Here is a 21,483-nt window from a genome sequence, read left to right on the forward strand (position 1 = left end):
GTTTAGTTTAGTCATTCGTGCATATAGGTACGTATGGTATGACAGTTTATTTCAAATGGAAGCAGTGACGTCCCTAGATAAAATGCCGCCCCTAGCCAGCGACAAAATGCCGCCTCATTTTTATACAGTATTTTTTATCATCCTTTCATGAGTCGAATATCTAAGAAATGTGTTGTATGGATACATTATCTACTAACAAAATATCAGACTAATTATTCGCAAATTTGCACGTGTCGTTTCTGGCCACAAAAGACGTCGAAGGGCCACGGAAGTAAATTAGATATCGCGAACCCGATAAAACCAGTGAGCTGATTTTTTTAATTGAAAGATATTTTCGTTATTACTAAGTTTAGGTAGCTATTTCAATACATTCCAAATGACTCCACGATTTGCCGCCCTTCGAGTAACTGCCGCCCCCAAGCGATGCTCAATCTGCCTACCCCCACGGGACGTCACTGAATGGAAGACTGCAAGTTGCGTGGTGTGTTGTTTTAATAAATGTATTGAAATCAGAATACCTAAATACGATATATTCAGTACGACCATCCCCAGTATTAAGTCCCGTAACTATGACTATAAGCGAATACAATTAATATAAATAAAGCTCCGCTCACCTCCTGTTTCCTTCGCGGGTCCCAGCTCACTCGGTGACAGGGCATTCGTAGACACCACAAGGAGCACGAAAGCCAAGAGCAGACTTCTAGTCTGACAGATGCCTTCAAACCATCTTCTCCGCCCGCGTCCATGACTCTGATGGACGCAGCCGCAGCGGTTGTTGCGGCCCTCGAGGGGGCGGGGGTGGTCCTGTGGGCCAGCTACTGTGTTCCTTTCGTCCTGTCGCGTTTCGCAGCCCTTCATGACGCGCTTAATCCAATGTTATCGTTGGCATGGCCCGCGGCAAGACCTTACTCCTCACAGTTCACGATACGTAAATCTATCGGACTATCTGTAAAAAAAGAAAATCACTAATTAGTTCACGTATAGTTCAGACTTTTTTAATTTTAAGAAAATTTAGCATTTTTTTCTATCACCGAAGCTTATATTCTTACCATATCCTGCATATTTTGTAAATGACAGTTGCTAATACCTTAATTAAACGAAAAACAACTTAAAAGTGATGGGGTAAATAGCACTGAAAATTTATAAAAATGTTTCAATAAATATTTGTGTACATTCCTGTTTCATATGCCTACTTAAAATCTTGCCACTATTATGATGGCTGCGGAACTAAGGATCCCGGCGAACTTTCGGTTAAATTATGATGGCTCTAGATACCCATAACTTACCTAAATACTACAACTTACCTATTTATGTATAAAATCGGATATGATTGATACGAATTGTGTATCTAATTTCATAATAGAGTATACGTGTTATAACTTTGCACTTGTTTGCACTTTTTACTACACTGATACGCCCCTTTTCTTGATTACCTTGCATAAAATTAGCGAATGATATTCACTTGTATTAATATATCTCTAGTAATAAATAAATAAATAGATAAGTACTTAAGTAATATATTGCATTGTAAAAAATATATTTTTAGAATATATTACATCATTTTCATGATAGAGCCTGAATGCAAAGTTATGAAGCATATCGTCGGTGTTTTGTAAAAAGGGCGAATTAACCAAAATGCTACTTTACAGGAGGAGGATTTTTAACTTTTGACATTTATTTGTTTTTTACCTGTAGATGATTATAAATATCTAACAAGTTTATAATAAAGCTTAGAAAGAATACTGTCATTATAATAGGTATTATTATATAATATTTTAAAAGGCCTAATATGTCACATTTTCTTTTTATTTCGTAATTTTAATTAATTAAATTTTAGTTGATTATCGTTTTTAAGTACTTTTCTGTGGAGATAAAAATTCGCCGTTTTTACACAACAAAGCTAGTAGCTAGTGGGGTACATAATTATTGTATTTTCATTAAAATCTCGATTTCGCCAAAATGGTTGATTCGCCCTTTTTACAAAACACCGACGATATGCTCTACCATACACTTTAAAACTACCGCAAGTATAAAGTAGGTATATTACTACCTACTCAATATGAAGTGACATGGAATGGGTGGCTGGCCTAATTAATTTAAAAATAAATAAACATCGCAGTTACTAACAGGTTGTTTTTAAAGATCAAAGTAATGTTCTATTGTTTGTAGGAAGAGAAACGCCCTTAACTATACAACCAAAGAACTTCCTACAATAAAATATAAAACATGTTCCGTTTACGAATTAAAGTACCTTTTTATGTTATTTGGCATCGAGTAGATACGGATCCATAGGTATGACCAACACTATATTATACACAACTGCTGTGGCTAAAAAAACTGGTCCTCAGACATTTCGGAACCAGAATTATTATAGTGCAGCAGGAGGTCATTGACCGCTTCGATAAAACGTGCATTAAATAGCGCAGCTGTCGCATGTCTATAAAAAGGTCACGGTTTTGATTACACGGTCCAGACGTATAAATTTAGTCGGTTTATGCAGTCTGCTACATGAAAGGGTCCTATCAATGACCCATTTCCCTTCGCCGTCGCCGGTAGTCATAACAGCAGATGTGCAATGAAACAAGTTTTGAAAGACAACTCGTTTTAATAGGATGAGGAAAAATCGTAAAAATTGATTAATTATTCTAGGAACTCCGCGGCGACAACAAACACCATATCCTGTGAAATAATGATTCAATCTACATCTCTGAAACGGGCTCGTCACATTTCACTACGATTATCTGTTTTCTAGTATAGGAATTAGAATGTTATACAAAGAAAATAATATGATTCATATAATAGATGATCTTCTAGTTTACATAAACTCAGGGAAACGGTAGCGACCATTGCGATGGCGTCGTGCGTAAATTCTGCCGGTACGCGAAATAATATTAAGTGGATCGTCCTGGAAAATAAATCCTTGTCTCGAATCCCAGGCGAAACATTATCTGATCCGAAGTTTATCCAACAGGCAGGCAGCTCGGAAAGACACGTGACATATCGCAAAATATGGGAAATCGGAAAGAACCTGGAAGGGAAGTCGATGCGGGGGAAAAAGTCGACGAAAAACTAAATAATATGTGGAAACACCTTAAAAAATGTCTCACCCCGGATTTTGGATGGAAAAAAATTATTGGACGGAGAGCTGATGGAACAAAAAAATTACTTTGGGAAAGAAAGATTATTACATTTGATCCTGGATCCTAGATCCACGGATGTCTTATTCAGAAAAGGGTGCGGTCAAAAAGAATAGAAAGAAAAGGTAAAAAATGTTATCAATGTTATCCCTGATTAATAATATTAATACTATCGACCGAAGGTACTTGATGGAATTTGAATTTAAATCCATTAGAATTTATCCCTGATTATTTTTTTCCACTGTAAATATCCCCTTCCTACGCCACCCATTATTATAATATATTTCTTAGTTATGTAGCTCCTAATATAAACTGCTGGTCTGTTTACAACAAGTTGGTACCAGTTTTGTTTTATGTAATGCAATCAATTATTTTACAGACCTCTCCGTGCCACTATTATTTTCAAACTGAAGTTCGCGAGTAAAAGAATAATATTTAAAAACTTCCCCCCTGTCGTGAAAATTGCGAGATTGAATTATAACTAATTTAATTATCGGGTTATTAACCATTTCTCAACTTCCCTTTCATATAGTTAGAGCAACCCTTTTAATGGATTAATGTGAAGATTTTAAAATGTTTTTAAGTAATTAGGCTCATATTATTTAATTTACTACATTTGATAATATAATTATAATTTTATTTCGACACGTATTCCTAGTATTATACAATTCCAGCAGAATTAAACGTAACAACAAATTAATAAAGTAATAAAACGTAAGCAATTATAGTAAATTATTTATTATTGTTATATTTAAAGTAATAAATGTGTAATTCTTTCATTTAATAAATTACTTAATTCGACACGGAATGCAACCATGCGTTGTGATTTATTACTTCTAGGTCCTGATGGCTATGAGAGCCAACTATAAAATTGTCTCACATCAATATTGTACACCTACTTACATTGAGACAGTCGGATGATTCAAGTCAATGAAATGGATTCAAGTCCAAGGTTGTAAGACAACGACTTAGAATACACCCAACTACTTCACTGCATAAAATACTTGATATATGTGCAACAACTTTCTTGTACAAGCACTTACCCGATATCAAGTACCTACTATCAAGAATGAAATGTGAAAATAATGCCCCCTTATACCCAAAACCCCATGGTACAAATACTTATTATACTATGTTATATATCTTCAATATTTTGAATAGGGTGAGCGAATAGTTTATAACCATTACTCGTAAAATGAGTCAGATATAGTATGTAGGTACCATGTCGATTTATGACGGATATTAGATATTTTTTGAGAAGGTTTTATTTGTTACTAAGGTCTTCAGTCTTCACACTATTACGCCTTGACTATGACGCCTATCTACCTACTGATTACTTGTGTTTGAAAATGTCTCGTACCTATGCCATTATATTAAAAAGACGAATCGGCACTGTCGTTTCCAAGAAGGTTGTAAGACTTGTTAACGAGCATTTGCTGATAACTATTCCTTATGTCCGTTGTATTTTGTATTCGTCCCATGAATATTGACTTCAAATAACTTGAATTTTACCCATCTTGCAATAAGGTGATTCATGTATTGGGAAGACACACTTGAAGAAGGAAAAAGTTAGTGAACATAATAGTTATACATTCAGGCGAGCATTCTGACTGAGACGCAGCGCGCCTATGGTTAAGATATACGAATCAAAGATTTTATATTAATTATAATTGATGCAGACGAATGCTAAATAATAATGAAATTAAAATGACGCCGGGCACACTTCCTCGCCACCTAATTGGGAGGCACTTACTTATGTTGAAAGGTTTCGTTAATTAAATTTTGACAGTTCATACGGTAGTTAATTATTGCTGTGATGAATTATACGATTATAAAATAATTAAAACGTTAATACTTGTATTAGCCGGTGTTTATTCTCTCGGCTTCCTTAACTTTGCTTCACGGGCCGTGAAACATCACTGCAAAAGCGAGTGGACAAAGGCGTGGTAATACTGCCAATATGTAACTATATAAAGATCGCGTAAAATAATCATCCACACAATAAAAATCGATAAGTTATGGGGAGGATGACGTATATCACATGGCTAGAGAGGATCCGTAGTAATAAATGCACAGCGTGACTTAAATAAATGCACAGTCACATAGAAAAACTGTTATATTATAATATTGTGTAGTTGCTTTATGTGACTTGTTAACCTAGTTATCGTAACGATAAGGCATGGAGTGGTGTTTATACATAAACCTTTAAGGTAACAGAAGTATTGTGGGTCAAAACTGTATACGCATTATCTCATAATACATTTTATTCAACACATACAAAATTGACAAAACCCTAGACGTACATTGTTAGCTTAATTGGATAAAGCACAGCGCCCGAAATGGGATGTTTATGGAATCAAATCCTACTGGCTGATAAAAATATACTTTTTTTTAAAAATCTAAGAGTGTTTATAATTATATTAAATATCATATGTTCATAAAATAATGCTACATTGCTTCATCTTAAATTGGTTAATACATAAATCCTTCCGTTTACTTAAACAAACGGCTATTATTCGCCACAGTTTAGAGACTTAGGTATAACCACCGTATTCAGTAATATCGATAGCTTCACATCCACCTCCAGTAACTTTTATTATATCAAGTGGCGGCTCGTGGATAAGATATTTGGGGGTGCTGCGGTTGATTAAAAATAAAAATAAATGTTTGTTTGGATTATATTTTACTATTATCATCGAATTAAATATAAATAATTAATTATATTAATAATTAAAATAAAGAACTTTGCATAAATTGCTTGCAGAAATAAATTTTAACAATGTTAATAAATCATTATAGCTATATTTGCGTCGCGTGCTCACGCGCGACGCAGAAACGGAGAAATACTGAAATCGGACTGTCTGATTCGCAGTACCGATTAATTAGGCTTCCATTTGCGAGCACCGCTGCCCGCGTCCTCCTTCGCCGACTCGAGAATATTCTATTGAAATCGGTACTGTGCAAAATCAAGTACTTACGGCGGTGTATGCTAATATTATTGGACATTGGATGTATTGATGCGCGGGCGAACTGATTACAATTAAGAATATTGATATTTTCATACAATATACATAAATTTGTGTATATTATAATATTACATTTGTCTCAATTTGCTTGGGGGTGCTGCAGGCTGCAGTACCGCAGTGCATATGGACGAGCCGCCACTGATTATATCCCATTATTCTATGGGTATTCAGAATTGATTGTTGTCACGCAGTAACAACTGCAACGCGAACATGAAAATGGAGAAACCATAACAAGAAGAAGTGATGTTTATATGTGGCATAATTATGAGCAATATGTATAAAGTACTTCACTCAGCTATATTTTATTAAAACGCTCAGTAAATGACTATAAAAAATGACAATGTACGACTGTAACAATTAAATCTCCTCGTGAGGTACTTACTGACTTATAATAATTATTGTTTGTTTAAAATTTGTTGACACATTAATTTCTGATGTCTGTGTTATTTTCCTAACACTCTCTCTCTATGGGATGTTCAATATTATCATTCTTCCAAATCCTGGCACGCAGTTATTAGGAGCAGACTGGGCGGAGGGAGGAGTGGGGGAGGGATTGGATCGAAAGACGTCCGCGGAAATGTGGCCTCGTACTTTATTCGCTTATTAATGTTTAAATAGGACTGAGATGTAGCGTGGAAATTTCCGCATAAACAACTTACTCTCTGGTGTATCATATTGGAACATGGAAAATCACCAAGTTTCAATACCCTGGCATATATGGAATTGACTTCAAACAAAAACTAAAAAGAACAAAAAAAGAACGAATCCAACAAAAACAATCTGTAGCTAGGTACTTAATGTGTAACATGATATACACTTGCATTTACCTAAACACAGTATGAAAGTATGTTGTATCGCAAAGTGCAATAATTTATATTCAATATAAATAGTATTATCAACATTCTAATACGGCATGCAGTAGGCAAACGCCTACTGCCTATAACCCATATGTATATATACAATACAATAAAAATACATGATATCAATAATTTAGTATTGTCTTCTATATTAAATTTGTAAGAGGAATTTTCTGATATAATATGTTACTCGTACTTATATGTAATCATACCAAATTCAAAAAAACACAAAATAAGGCCGCAAATACTGCCACTTGCATACTATTCACTCATTTTAGAGGATTACCAAAACAAACGAATACAATATATTCAATCCTCCGGCGCTTGCATGCAAGCCATGTATATAATATGACAGTTTATTCACTAATGTAGTCGGAACAAATTTGTAAAACGTTTTTTTTTGTGTATTGATTGCTACTCATTTAAAACCCTATCAGAACAACTTCAGGTGTCCTGAGACTTTTTAAAATGTATTTTCTCCGTCTACTGATGATACATTTTCATTATGTTTTGCGAACTTTATTATTAGTTGCTTATCTAACAAAATTGTATGTGGAGTCGAAAAGGTAAAGAAACTGCTTCAAACACATTAAAATACACTATAGCAGCATAATATGCAATTTTATCGAATTGATTCGACCTACCTGCAGGCATGTGATGGTAAATATTAGTTCAAATATATACGTACTTACTTACCCTGTATACCAAGTATGTTATGGTTGGGAAAGTATGACTTTATGTGTATTGTAATAAATGCCTAAATAAGTAAATCTACTGACAAAAATGTAGTGTGTATTTGTATTTATTAACAACAAATTATTACATATTGATCATTGCGGAGATACCTACATGTAATCAGGAAAATTGTGTCAATTGAATTCATATCCGGATCAAAACTTCGCAGTCTATAACACGGAGCTGCCAATAATATGTTTGTCGTATGCTTTGAGTACCATTCAAAACCTCAGTTTGTCACGCTAGCAGCTAGCTGGTGACGATGATGTTAATGACACATCTCCAGTGAAGATATCTAATCATTAAATTTGAATATTCCGAAGGGTAAGAAAGGGTATAAGAAAATGCACACATTACCTAACAAATGCCATCAATTTATAATTATGACCTATTATTATAATGTTCTTTTTCCAGTTATACCCACAATGGGCGAGCGGCTTAAGCAAAAGCTTGTAATGTCGTCGGCCCAGGTTCGAATCCTGGGTCTGGCAAATACACTTTTGTTTTTTTAATTTGTGTTTGGGAGTCAGAGTATGGATCTAATAGGTTGAGCAAATGGCCAGCATCCATTTCTCGTAAAAACAAACATCTGTTTATACAAACCTCCACACTGTGGAGGTCCATATGATTCTATTAGGATCAAACATGGTGAAGTAGTAGTATCATAGAAAACATATAAATCTTTCTGTATGAAATGAAATTACATTAATTTAAATAAACAGACGGCGTGTTTCTGTACTATGCAGAAATCCTACGAAATGGTTAGTTCAATTCCGAGAATCAATGCATTGGGTTACCCACTATTGTATTTTATCATAACGTTCGTCCTCCTGTGATCTGCCAGTCAACTCAAATGGCATACTAAAAGTTACCTCGTTTTATACTAAAAGTTACTTCGTTTTAATTGAACTTTGTATATTATCAAGATTTTTTAGCTCAGAATATTGTGTTGTAACTCAGATAAGATTATATTCAAACCATTATGTATAATTTGATTAACAAATTATTGCAACGTACAAGTCCAGCATAATTATGTACCTTCCATACATCCTTTTTTATATCTCGCATTCCTCAAACTGTCTGTTGAATAATCGGAAACATATAAATAACTGGCCCATAAAAGATTGTTATCATTGTTTCGGGTGTAGGTATTCTGTCCCATTTAGTTTCCCAACCCAATTCTAACAAAGTAATTCCCTCCCACGCGTCCCTTCTGCGTTGTTTGTTTGTCTGGCTCTGCCAAGGAAACTAGTTCCGCAGACAGAGATGGATAGTGATCGCCGACAGACTGAGAAATTTATTTTAAAACACACAGTATCTTTCAATAAGCTTACTATTAGTAACAAAACATCAGTGGAGGAAAAACAAACAGAACGCTAAGCATAACATTTTATTTAAAAGACTGCTGGAATCTAAAATATCGTCACATGTTAATTGTACGTATTTCGTTTCGCCGTAGCACAGTTCACCGTGAGCTGTTTTATCGAAAATAGATGGCAGTGTAGCATTGAGATCAATCAATTACGCGTTAGACGTGGAGCATCGCATAACGAAATGTTTCATTTCCATAAAAAAAAACATTTGAACATTAACATTGACAGGTATCGAATATTAACGCTGTTTTAAAATCAGATACATACGAGCACCTACCTGTATTTAATAAAAAATAGACGATATAATTGTACGTAATAACTACCGTCTTTCCCTTGTATTCCGGTGATTTTATTACGTATTTTGTATCTTGATATTTTGATCTCACTACTATACGGCCATCTATTTATGATATAACATCTCACTGTGAACTGTGATACGGATACGTACAAATTTCCGGACACGCTAAAATATTGCATTATATAATTTAAGTAAATACTTTACCAAGCAAACATATTATCTACATATAGGTATTAAACACTCACTCAGACTCAATGTCTCATAATTAAACCAGTCTAAACTTACATTCTTTATTATCTTACATTATCTAAAAATCAAAATATCAACCCTAAAATACACTTAGTAATTGTGGCGATTTTTTTTTCGACCATGTCCGATCCTAATAGGATCATATGGGCCTCCCTCCACAGAGTAAAGGTTTGTATTAACAGATTTTTGTTTTTTACGAGAAATGGATGTCAGCCACTTGCTTAACCTATTAGGTCCACACTCTGGCTCATACACAAATTGAAAAACAATATGTGTACTTGCAAGACCCAGGATTCGAACCTGGGACCCACGACGCCAAAGGCAAACGCTTAAGCCGCGCGACCATCGTGGGTGAATTGGTTATGTATATATGCAATGCTTTTCAAATGATTAACCGTCCGACTGATCACCCAAAGCGAATTTTAGTTTGTTATCTGGATAAAGGTCATAATCATTGACTGGAACTATGCATACTGTCTATTTACTCTATATGACAAAAAAGTAATTGTATATATAAAAATGATGCTTGTGCAAACATTAGTGTTCTCGATATTTCTATACGGAGCCGAGTCGTGGACCCTGAAGGCAAGAGAACGGAAGGCAATTGATGCCTTTGAGATGTGGTGTTGGCGCCGAATGCTTCGTATTTCTTGGACGAAGCATAGGGCGACCCAGTCAATCATCCAGAGACTGAAGATAAAGGAACGGCTCTCGACGATGTCTAAGAAGAATTCTGCAGTTTTTTGGATATATTGTCAGGCGCGGACCGGACAACCTGGAGAGACTGGTAATTTTGGGTAGCCTCCAGGGAAGGCGAAGCAGAGGAGGAGCGTCTGCGCGATGGAGCGACCAAGTGAAAGAGCTGACCGGGGGCACCATCCACTCTGCCCTGAGAGAAGCGGAAGATCTAGTAGGATGGAAAGTCTTGGTCGCTCAAAGGATGGCGAAATTTAAATGTGGTCACGATCCTCAGCCATGAGTGCACGACCAAGAAGAAGTATACATAAAATTAATACTACCGACCGAGGGTACTTGATGGAATTCAAATATAAATTCTAATTGATTTTAGTTTTGTAATAGTCCATATGAGTCGAAAAATTAAGTCTGGCATTTATATTATTACAGTGCGACAATAATTATTATCCTGGAGAAAACTACGAGAAATTTAGATATTAGAATTTCAGACCACTTGGTAGCCCGAAGACCGGAGAAGGTGTTTTTCAACCTTTGCAAACAATTTATTAGATGAAAATTATAAATTTGACTTTGAAAGAAATGCAAAATTACTAATTCATAGTACTTAATACTACGGGTGATCATAAATTTATTATTTTATCAGGAGATATAGAGCACATTTGCAGACCCCCTACCAAACCTTAACGACCAGTAGACATGTCCCAACAGCCTATTGCTTTGTCCAATCTGAATTTATCCAATCTGAAAATTTACATACAAAACTATAATTATATGTATAAGTATAGTACTTAATGATATCATTGATATCAAGAGAAAAAACAAAGTATATATTATTATTATGTATGTTTCAAGTGTGACATTGTGGTGATACGGTTGATGCATTTAGTTTACGGATTATGGATAATTAGGTTTCTCATTAGGTACGAGGGTGGGTCAATAATTCCTTAGAAAAAAGCATTAAAACAGTTTTTATTTTTGTATTTTTTTTTATTTCTCAACATAATCTCCTTGGAGCTCAATACACTTGGTTAGACGTTTCTCAATTTTTTTTAAACCGTCAGAAAAATAAGTTTTCGGAAGGTCCTCAAAATAAGCATTTGTCCGATCGATGACTTCTTCATTTGAAAAAAAACGTTGTCCACTTAGCCATTTTTTTAAGTTTGGGAAAAGGAAAAAGTCACTGGGGGGGCTAAATCTGGCGAATACGGTGGGTGGTCGACCAATTCGAACTTCAATTCTTCAATTTTAGCCATTGATCGTAAACATGTGTGAACACGGGCATTGTCCTGATGAAAGAGGATTTTTTTCCTGTTTAAATGAGGCCGTTTTTCTTCAATTTTGTTTGTTAGCTGGTCCAATAAAGATGCATAATAATCCCCTGTTATTGTTTTTCCTTTTTCCAAATAGTCAACGAAAATAATTCCACGTGCATCCCAAAATACAGTAGCCATAACCTTACCAGCTGATTTTACGGTTTTCGCCTTCTTTGGACATGGTTCGCCTTTTGCAATCCACTGCTTTGACTGTTCTTTCGTCTCGGGAGTATAGTGGTGTATCCATGTTTCATCTACAGTCACAAAGCGACGAAAAAATTCATCCGGATTGCGTTTATTGTCGACTGTGAGCAAACGCGGCACCCTCTTGCAGAAATATTTTTCATGCCCAATTTGTCATGTAAAATAGAAATGACGCTACCTTTTGAGATCCCTGTAACCTCAATTATCTCACTCAACTTTAATCTTCGGTCACTTAACACCATATCGTGGATTTTATTGATCATTTCTGGTGTAGTCACCTCTACAGGACGTCCTGAGCGTGGTTCATCCTTTGTTGATGTACGACCACGTTTAAATTCATTTAACCAGTTATAAATAGTTGCAAGTGAAGGAGCAGATATGCCGTGAACTAAATCCAACTCATTTTTTTATTTCCTTTGCTGTTAACCCTTTTATATTAAAATGTTTAATAACAGCTCTAAACTCAATTTTCTCCATTTTTGTAAACAAGCAAATTTTTTTTTTAAATGTACGAGAAACACACAACAACCCGACCAATCTGATTGAAACTTCGCAGCATACTGAATCGGTAGTGCCGCTGCATGAAAACAAACCGCTTACAGTACTAGTCGCGCCACCTGTCGGCTTTTCTAAGGACTTATTGACCCACCCTCGTAGTTAATTTAATAAATTCTTAACGCGATTACGAGTAACGACAATTTAACGCGGTTACTGAATGTAGGTACCGATTAATAGTGAGTATCTAATCATCAATAGTCTGTATTAACCAAGGGCGGTAATTTGTATGAATATCTGGTAAGCACTGTCTTTTCAAAAGCCTGGTGACAGTCAACGTGCGTACATTTTGACGCTCACTTATTCATTACGCCATTAAGGCCCCCATAGACGGACAGTTCTCGTAGCAGTTTGAACATGGCACAGACAATAACTGTTCAATAACTGTACGTTAGTGGCCACACCACAGATCAGTTTAACTACCCCATTTAAATCTGTCGAACTGTCAACAGACGTGCCCATATACGTACAGTTATTGTCTGTGGCAGAGCAAGTGTCAAAAACTATGGCGGTTAGGTTCGCGGAGATATTACACAGGGGTATTGTTTCAATTAGTTTTAGGTAGGGTATACTTGAACGATGATACACGAATAATTTTACTTTGAATTTATTATGGTTATAATTGTTTTTATTAGAAACAAATTAACATAAAATACACACCTATGACGTTGGTAAAATAAATCATGATTTCGCTAGTGGATTGTGTATTTTATCGATTCACCGAAACAATATTATACACATTCGTGTAAATATAAAATGTAATCTTTTCTTTTGAATAAATTATTCCCTTTAATGGACAGTATTAATTAAGTAAGAAAATGGTAATATTTATAAAGGTATTGATTTTATATACAATAAATTTATACATGCCACAAAATTATATTTACATCAATCATCAGTATTATATAATTACTATGATATTATTAAAATATATAGGTACTTAAATTTTATTTAGATTTAGCGACATTGTCATTCACAATTAGGTATATTAATTTATGTTGTGAACGTCTTAAACTAATAATTTTTAATATTCACTACATACAATAAATAAAATTTGAGTACTGAGTTATTAGTCTATATTTTCACAATAACTTAATATTTATAATGCTCTCTAAAATTTTAACATTTATATTATATTGTAATAGAAAACGGTAATATTTATAAAGGTATTGATTTTATATACCTACAATAAATTTAAACATGCCACAAAATTATATTTACATCAATTATCAGTATAATAATTAATTACTATGATATTATTAAAATATATACTTAAATTTTATTTAGATTTACCGAGATTGTCATTCACAATTAGGTATATTAATTTATGTTGTGAACGTCTTAAATTAATAAGTTTTAATATTCACTACATACAATAAACAAAATTTGAGTACTGAGTTATTAGTCTATATTTTCACAATAACTTTCATTTTAACATTTATATTATATTGTATAAAATAATATGTTTACATAAATAACTATGACTTTGTTTTACTCTCGTAAAAATAAATAAAATATAATATTTGCGATCTCCGCGTACATAATATTATTACATTTTTAATGTATTATAAAATATATTATAAAATGCAATAACAAGCAACACCAGCCGAAGTTGTATCGCGCGGTATATTCTACTTTACGTTACCAACATCTAACGTCACCCGAAAACTTTCGGCTAGTTGAAATTCCAACAGTTTTACAAAAACACGGGAGTAGGGGGTCGCTGGCAGTTTGAACATGGCAAACATCTGAAAGGTCGAAAAGTGTCCGTCTATGGGCGCAGCAGATTATCTACCAAAGATAACTGTATAGTTATTAACTGGCATGTTCAACCTGTTACGAGAACTGTCCGTCTGTGGCCGGCATTAGGCGGCCATAGACGGACGGTTTTCGTAGCAGTTTGAACATGGCACAGACAATAACTGTTCAATAACTGTACGTTAGTGGACACACCACAGATCAGTTTAACTACCCCATTTAAATCTGTCGAACTGTCAACAGACGTGCCCATATACGTACAGTTATTGTCTGTGGCAGATCAAGTGTCAAAAACTATGGAGGTTATGTTCGCCGAGATCATACACAGGGGTACCATGTGTTAAATTAGTTTTAAGTAGGGTATACTTGAACGAACGATTGATCTACGAATATTTTTACTTTGTTAGATTTATTATGATTACAATTTATTGTTTGTGTAAATATATGTCCAGATTCTTTTATTTTGAATAAATTATTCATAGTATACTAATTGTTGTTTTAATAAAATTTAATTAAGATAAAATACATACGTATTGTTTTATTTAAATCAGGGTTATATACATTAAATTTATGTAATATGTTTTATTCAATCACCAAAACAATTTACTTATTGGTTTTGAATAATATAATATATTAATTTGGTACAGACATATTAACAACACACAATAAATATTGTTTGCGGTACCTAGTTGACACTTCACAATATTCGTAATTATATAATATGAGTAGCAAAAGAATACGCAACAAAAATAATATACTTCTTATCGAACGAACTTAGAAGATTATGACAGAACTGTCAAAATTTGCCGCCAAATCGCGCCAGCTACGCCTACTTTACGACACAGCTAGCTAACGTCACCCGAAAACTTTCGGTGAGTTGAAATTCCAACAGTTTTACAAAAACACGGGAGTGGGAGGTCGCTGGCAGTTTGAACATGGCACACATCTGAAAGGTCGAAAAGTGTCCGTCTATGGGCGCAGCAGATTATCTACCAAAGATAACTGTATGGTTATTAACTGGCATGTTCAACCTGTTACGAGAACTGTCCGTCTGTGGCCGGCAATTGTCATGAAAGGATCACCAAACATATTATAAATGACAATTTTTACTTCATGATTATAATCATGAAGTAAAAATTGTCATTCATTCGGTGCCGAAATGTCGAAAAGATAGAAATGTAAATAATAAACGTTAACGTGACTTAACGTTTCACCAGTATTATTAATTTCTTTAATGAATTAATTTGAAGTTGTATCGAATGAAATCGGCTATAGTCGGCAATCCACAACCTGATTCATTAATTTGTGGAGAAAACCGATTCCTTGACACCCCATTATATTAACTAATTTCACAGTAACTTAATGCATAGATAGACGTCTACAAAAACTTTGATGGTAGTGCTAGTTATTATTGATTATCTTCGAATGCAATGCGGTAACCTGTTCGCAATACATAAAGATTTTCGATTGCATATTTCGTTCAAATTATTACCATTTATTTCAATATGCAACAAACAATATGTTCCACAAACAGTTTAGGTACCATGTTACATTCGAGGTACGAGCAATACCTAACCAGCACCGACTATAGTGGGCCTTGCTCCGGTCCCAGCGACAGACAGTCCTTTTAAAATACAACGCTTCTCAAAACTGGTTGATGTTAGAATGGTGAAACCAACACGATAGTCGATTTTGTTTTCAATAATTCGATCATTATTTGAAAGAAAACTGTTGAACGAAAAATGATGACTTATTTATACTGTACTGTACCTGAATCTAAGAATATAATGAGTTACTTTTCAGAGCTATTTGTATTTGTTTCGTGTTTTTCTTAATTTTATGATTTAGTTTAGTTAAATCAATCTTGCTATATTATATGTCAGGCGCGGACCGGTCAACCTGGGAGACTGGTAGTTTTGGGTAGCCTCCAGGGAAGGCGAAGCAGAGGAAGAGCGTCTGCGCGATGGAGCGACCAAGTGAAAGAGCTGACTGGGGGAGCACCATCCAATCTGCCCTGAGAGAAGCGGAAGATCGAGAAGGATGGAAAGTCTTGGTCGCTCAAAGGATGGCGAAATTTAAATGTGGTCACGATCCTCAGCCATGAGTGCACGACCAAGAAGAAGAAGAAGATATTATATTCTATTTTGAAAAAGTTGTGTATCATTCCAAATTTCTTTTATTACCAAACAATGGCTTCTCAATGATATAAATTCTAGATCAGATAGACTAGTTTACGATTTAATATTAATATTTACATAGGTACATAATTTTTACGACCAGTGCTGACGTTTCGTATAATAAAGTTGATTAGGACCGCCCATTGTTCGGTATATTAGTATGTAGCGGGTATGAAACTGATTTTGTGTAAGACCAAAGTAACGCTGGTGAAAGTAGAATTGTGATGGGCGTGGCCAGGACTGACGGGAAAATAGGATCTCAATAATAAATACCTTCTAATTAGGTATTTGTCTACTCTTGCTTATGAATTACTCGACAACAATATTCGTCGCTCGTAATTTTCATATCCAAGAGCACATGACCGATTCCACCCTGAGGCCATATGATGGAAAAGAGTTGTAGGTAGTTGTCGTTTGGACAGTAAATTGATGATCAATATAATTGTTATAGATAGGCGCTGCAAGCTAAATACCGCTCGGTGTTGACCATTTATTAATATTGTCAATGTGCGAACTAGATCACAGCATAACGAAAATTGCAGTTAGTACCTATTGGTAATTTTAGGTTACTACATTACAACGGTTAGGATTGTCAGATATTATGCACTTCTCACATCAATAATCAGTAAGTAGACACTGTAGATTATAATCAACGATTAGATAGAAGATACTGGCCTATCGGTTAGCAAGCGTAGTAGCTAGCAAGTAGATACACATTGTCCTCCTTACCTACATAATAATTATTATATCATGGCATTATCTGGAGATATGTATCACAATTGATATGTTTTATTGACAATTAGTATTTAGGTAGGTACATATCTGAAATTATATGATAATATCAACGTATAAAGCCTCAATGACATTGAGCTACTTTACAAGCTGCTTGTCGGCGACTTTAAAAGCGGGCGAGTCAGCTAGTGAGATTGTGATGATGACACACAAAACTTTTCACTCGCTCAGAAGCCAACAAGCTAGCGAGTTAAAACTGTCATTTTTGTACTATTTTGACAGGACGTATTGAGTAGTTTGTTTTTATTACCGGGAGGTCGTTACTATTGCTTTACTGCGCAGACGCAGTACCCTCACACGCCAGCGTATAGCATGTAAAGTTGACCGGCTTTCAACTTTTCTCAGTAGATTGTTTACAATCTGCTTGTTGGCTTGTTCGATGATGACACTGGGCGAGTTTACAAGCAGATTGAAAATTCGCCAACAAGCAGCTTGTAAAGTAGCTCAATGTCATTGAGGCGTTAAATATGCATAGGCACGAAATTTCGAAAGCAAGTTTTTTTGGTGTGACACGTACTACATAGAAACTCCGAAATATCAGTGATTCCTTCTACGTTCTACGTGAAATGATAAAGGTTTGATAATTTCACACGAAACATTTATTTGGTGTACCTACTCCCATTTAAAAAAAAAATATGAACGCCTTCCGACTCTTCTCGTCCCTAGTTTTTCGGTGCCACGCACTCCCGCCGATCTTGATGAGAGCCTGAGGGTTTTAAAGCGCCCTTGTGGCTGTGGTCGTTTACTTTTCCTTGGATACCACTGTGTGACCGTGTCCGGAAACTTGTAGTACACAGTTCGCCGTAACACACTTTACCGTGAAATGTTGTATCGGAAATATAATATATACCTACGGTTGGACGGTATTTGGGTCGTATATACTGATATACAATTCATGTCGAAATAAAACACGGTTCTTGCCGGTTTACTTACAGGAAGCCGGCAGCAAACAAATTTTGAAAATAGCTGATATACCTACCTAATGGATTATTTGTTAGGTTAAATTGGGTTAGGTTAGGTTAGGTTAGGTTTTCATTCTTGAATTCATGAATTTTGCCAAAATCTGCTACGAAATTTGAATCAATGTTCATGTTGAATCTGATAAAATTGGAGACCTTATAGTATACGGTCATCTCTTTCCGATAGGAAAGCTCACGGCGAACTATGCTACGGTGAAATGTTTTACGTACAATTTACATGTAACCCTGTGTGACGGCATTTGTCCACTCGCCGATCGACATGTGATAATAGAATTATATTAAATTCTACAGCTAGGATTTTGTTATTAGATTCCCTACCTCCACTCGCCATGTATGTACAGCCGTGGATATGCAGAGCTGCTTTCCATAACGCCTAAACGCTTAAAAGAAATATTTCATGCTCACTTTGCTATCCCGATACGGAGCCTCAAGGGATTGATGTAACAACCAAGCACCGTGGTGCTTAAAGAAAGAATTTAGAGAGCAAATATCTGTAGTACCTTTAGAGTCATAAAATGAATAATCTAATATAATTTATATGCACTACCAACTAACCTCCTTCCAACACTTTTCGCCACAGCCATAATATAATAGGTATACATATTGTCTATGGCATTCAGGCATTCGTTAACCATATAATTAACTCGAAGCGGAATTCAGTATTCATCATGAAGAATAACAAACAAGTCGTGTTGGGCGTCGTTTTCTGTGGTGGCCCCGGTGGTGGTTGATGGCAGCTTCGGTTTCCATACTTCAGCACCTGCCGCGTTCCACATTTCCAAACTGTCCTTAATTACGCCTCCTTCTCATCGGCCTCTAAACGGGTTCTTGTTTATTTATGTTAATCACGCATACTTACATATATCGCGGAATTCGACGAGCGAAATCATGTTTTGGAGCGTCGAGAAAAACATCTTTGTCGCGAGTTGATTTTTTTTCAAAATCAATGAAACCTAATTAAAACCCAGCCTGACTGTTAATTATTAATGATTAATCTTTTCAAACACCAAAGGCGACCGATTTGCTTCACCTTTCTATACCATGCCATATGTGGAGGTAAGATAAAATATGTACCACGATTGCTCGGAAGCGGAGCAGAATATGATCCTCAATATTATATATAAACGTTTTCTTCAATGCACGGTTGTTAACCGGTGTCCGAAATCAATAGATCTTTTGCTGAGGATAAACACACATTGAAAAATATAATGTATTTTCAAACAGACATTAAATTAATCCGAACTTAAGGTATCAGAGAGGGACAATCTACCAATACTCATCAGCCGGGGTCGATCCACTGCTGAATGCCTCCCCTAGATCCCTCCACTCTACTCAAGCCGAAGTTCTTCCCTAACACGTGCCTACATCCACCGAACTTGAGTTCGTCTATTCAGCGGGTTTTAGGACGTCCCTGTGGTCGGTCGTTTAGTGTCCTTTAGGTACCACTGTATGGCGGAATTTGTTCAGCGGTTGTCTTTTTTTGTCTGAATTTGTTGAGCGACGTGCCAATCCCATTGTCATTTCATCTGCTAAGCAACCTCTATCAAATCGCGTACTCCTGTGCGCCTTCCTGCTTTATTCCCAACATGCACCTTTCCATGCGATGTTGCGCTACACGTTATTTTTGGATTTATCTTATATTAAGAGTTCATGTTCTACACGCATACATTAACACTGATTACAGAAGTAGCACACGTTGGTTGAACATTTTACGCCCAAAAGCCGAATCACACGGGACTCCTGTGTCCAGCCAACGGTGTGTCGAGATGCCGCATTTACATATAAATGAACGCGACACTCGTGTGTCTCTGTGTGGAACGTGCCCATTCATTTATGTGTAAAACAACCTAACCAATTTATTCGGTCGGCAATCCATTTATTCCGACTAAATACTCAACTTCAATAATGATTAATTATCATTATCAACATGCATATCATATCAAAAAAATCAGTATACACCACTCTACAGCATAATGTTTTAGTAAGTAGGTAGTAGGGGAGCAAGGGGTAATGGGAGCGACTGCAAAACAGGTACCATCTAACACTAAAATGACTCGGAAATAAACAAAACATCTTCGTCAATCGTCGGCTAAGCCCGTCGATCGTTGTAGGCTGCTTAGTGGCACGTGCACGCGCGTGGCGAGTGTAAGTGTGTTTTGGGCTAGGTGCTTATATCAATTTACAATACATAAACATCAACGTAAGTACTTAAAATTTTACTTATTTCATCATATTTTGTGTCCATTGTATAGCCAGATACATGTATTTTTGTTTAGTAGTTTCAAAATCAAGGTTTAAAATGGTTTGGTTACGTTATTTATCAACCTTCAAAGTGGTTGATATTCGGGTAATTGGAGCCTAGGTGGCTCCCATTACCCCTATATATTTTTCACACCTCTTTTACTAGTGGACAAGATTTTAATTGTTCCAGATGCTCAGAAATAGAGAGCTGACGACTTTCAAGGCTGGTTGGACGGTGACTTCGTTGGAAAATGCCCTCCGAAACCAGAAAGATTATATTTGTGTTTTTTGCTTAGTTCCATAACATGACGTGTTGATTCTTTTGATATTTTTAGTACTAGAGCATATTTTTGTTGAATTACATTAGTAAATATTTAACATTTTATTGTACCTATGTCTGTTATAATGTGTATAAGTGTTCGTAAGCATATTAAAATATGAAGCTCCCATTACATATTTGGTAAATTTTTGGCTCTCATTACCCTACATGGGGGGTAATTGGAGCCAAATGTGTTTTTTGGGAAAACGTTTTTTTTGTACCTTAGTTATAGAATTTTTGAGTGGAAATTGCAGTAATATTATTACTATGCCTAACTAAACTAACCAAAGGACTCATTTCAAGTCTTAATAATAAACGATTAGAACATTTTGTTACTTTTTTAGTAGGCTCCAATTCCCCCTTGCTCCCCTACTTCAAAAACGTGTAAAAAGCTGATTAAGCTCTACCTATATCTATCTAGACTCTAGAGGATTAGAGCGGACCATTTTTTGAGTTGCTCCGCTCCAACTCCACTCCGCCCCGGATGAAAAGTTATAAAATGTATCTACCTAGTATATAGATATTATTATTACAAAATGTTAAAAAGTTATTAGTTTTGAAATAAGGTTTATTATTCGTCCTTTTCATTAATTCTATTAAACAAAATTCCGACAGCAGATCGTTTCTCACCATCTGCCTCTTCTATCAAAAAGTGAGGTTATTTATTACTTAGCCGTATTTCAAATAATTCCAATGTTGCAAAGTGTCAAATATAATATTTTCATTGGATTTTAGGACAAAAATTTAATTATAAACATTCGGAGCAGTGGAGC

General features: G+C 35.4%; 2 protein-coding genes across 2 annotated transcripts in view; both read right to left on the bottom strand.

Annotated features, from left to right (window-relative positions):
* The window catches only part of LOC147072029 (insulin-like receptor), a 274,285-nt gene that overhangs the window by 235,477 nt on the left and 17,325 nt on the right, over window positions 1-21,483 (bottom strand). Inside the window, exon 2 of the mRNA XM_085946555.1 lies at window positions 615-946. Coding sequence (XP_085802681.1) covers window positions 615-858 — 244 coding nt within the window. The 5' untranslated portion in view covers window positions 859-946. The remainder of the gene's footprint in view (window positions 1-614; window positions 947-21,483) is intronic.
* LOC147072030 (zinc finger BED domain-containing protein 5-like) overlaps window positions 906-21,483 on the bottom strand; it is a 52,663-nt gene continuing 32,085 nt past the window's right edge. The window contains exon 2 of the mRNA XM_085946545.1: window positions 906-946. Within this exon, the coding sequence (XP_085802671.1) occupies window positions 906-946 (41 nt within the window). The remainder of the gene's footprint in view (window positions 947-21,483) is intronic.

Source organism: Rhyacophila brunnea, unplaced genomic scaffold, assembly GCF_057557595.1.
Source record: "Rhyacophila brunnea isolate RB1 unplaced genomic scaffold, BYU_Rbru_1.0 scaffold_2, whole genome shotgun sequence".
Classification (NCBI taxonomy): Eukaryota; Metazoa; Arthropoda; class Insecta; order Trichoptera; family Rhyacophilidae; genus Rhyacophila; species Rhyacophila brunnea.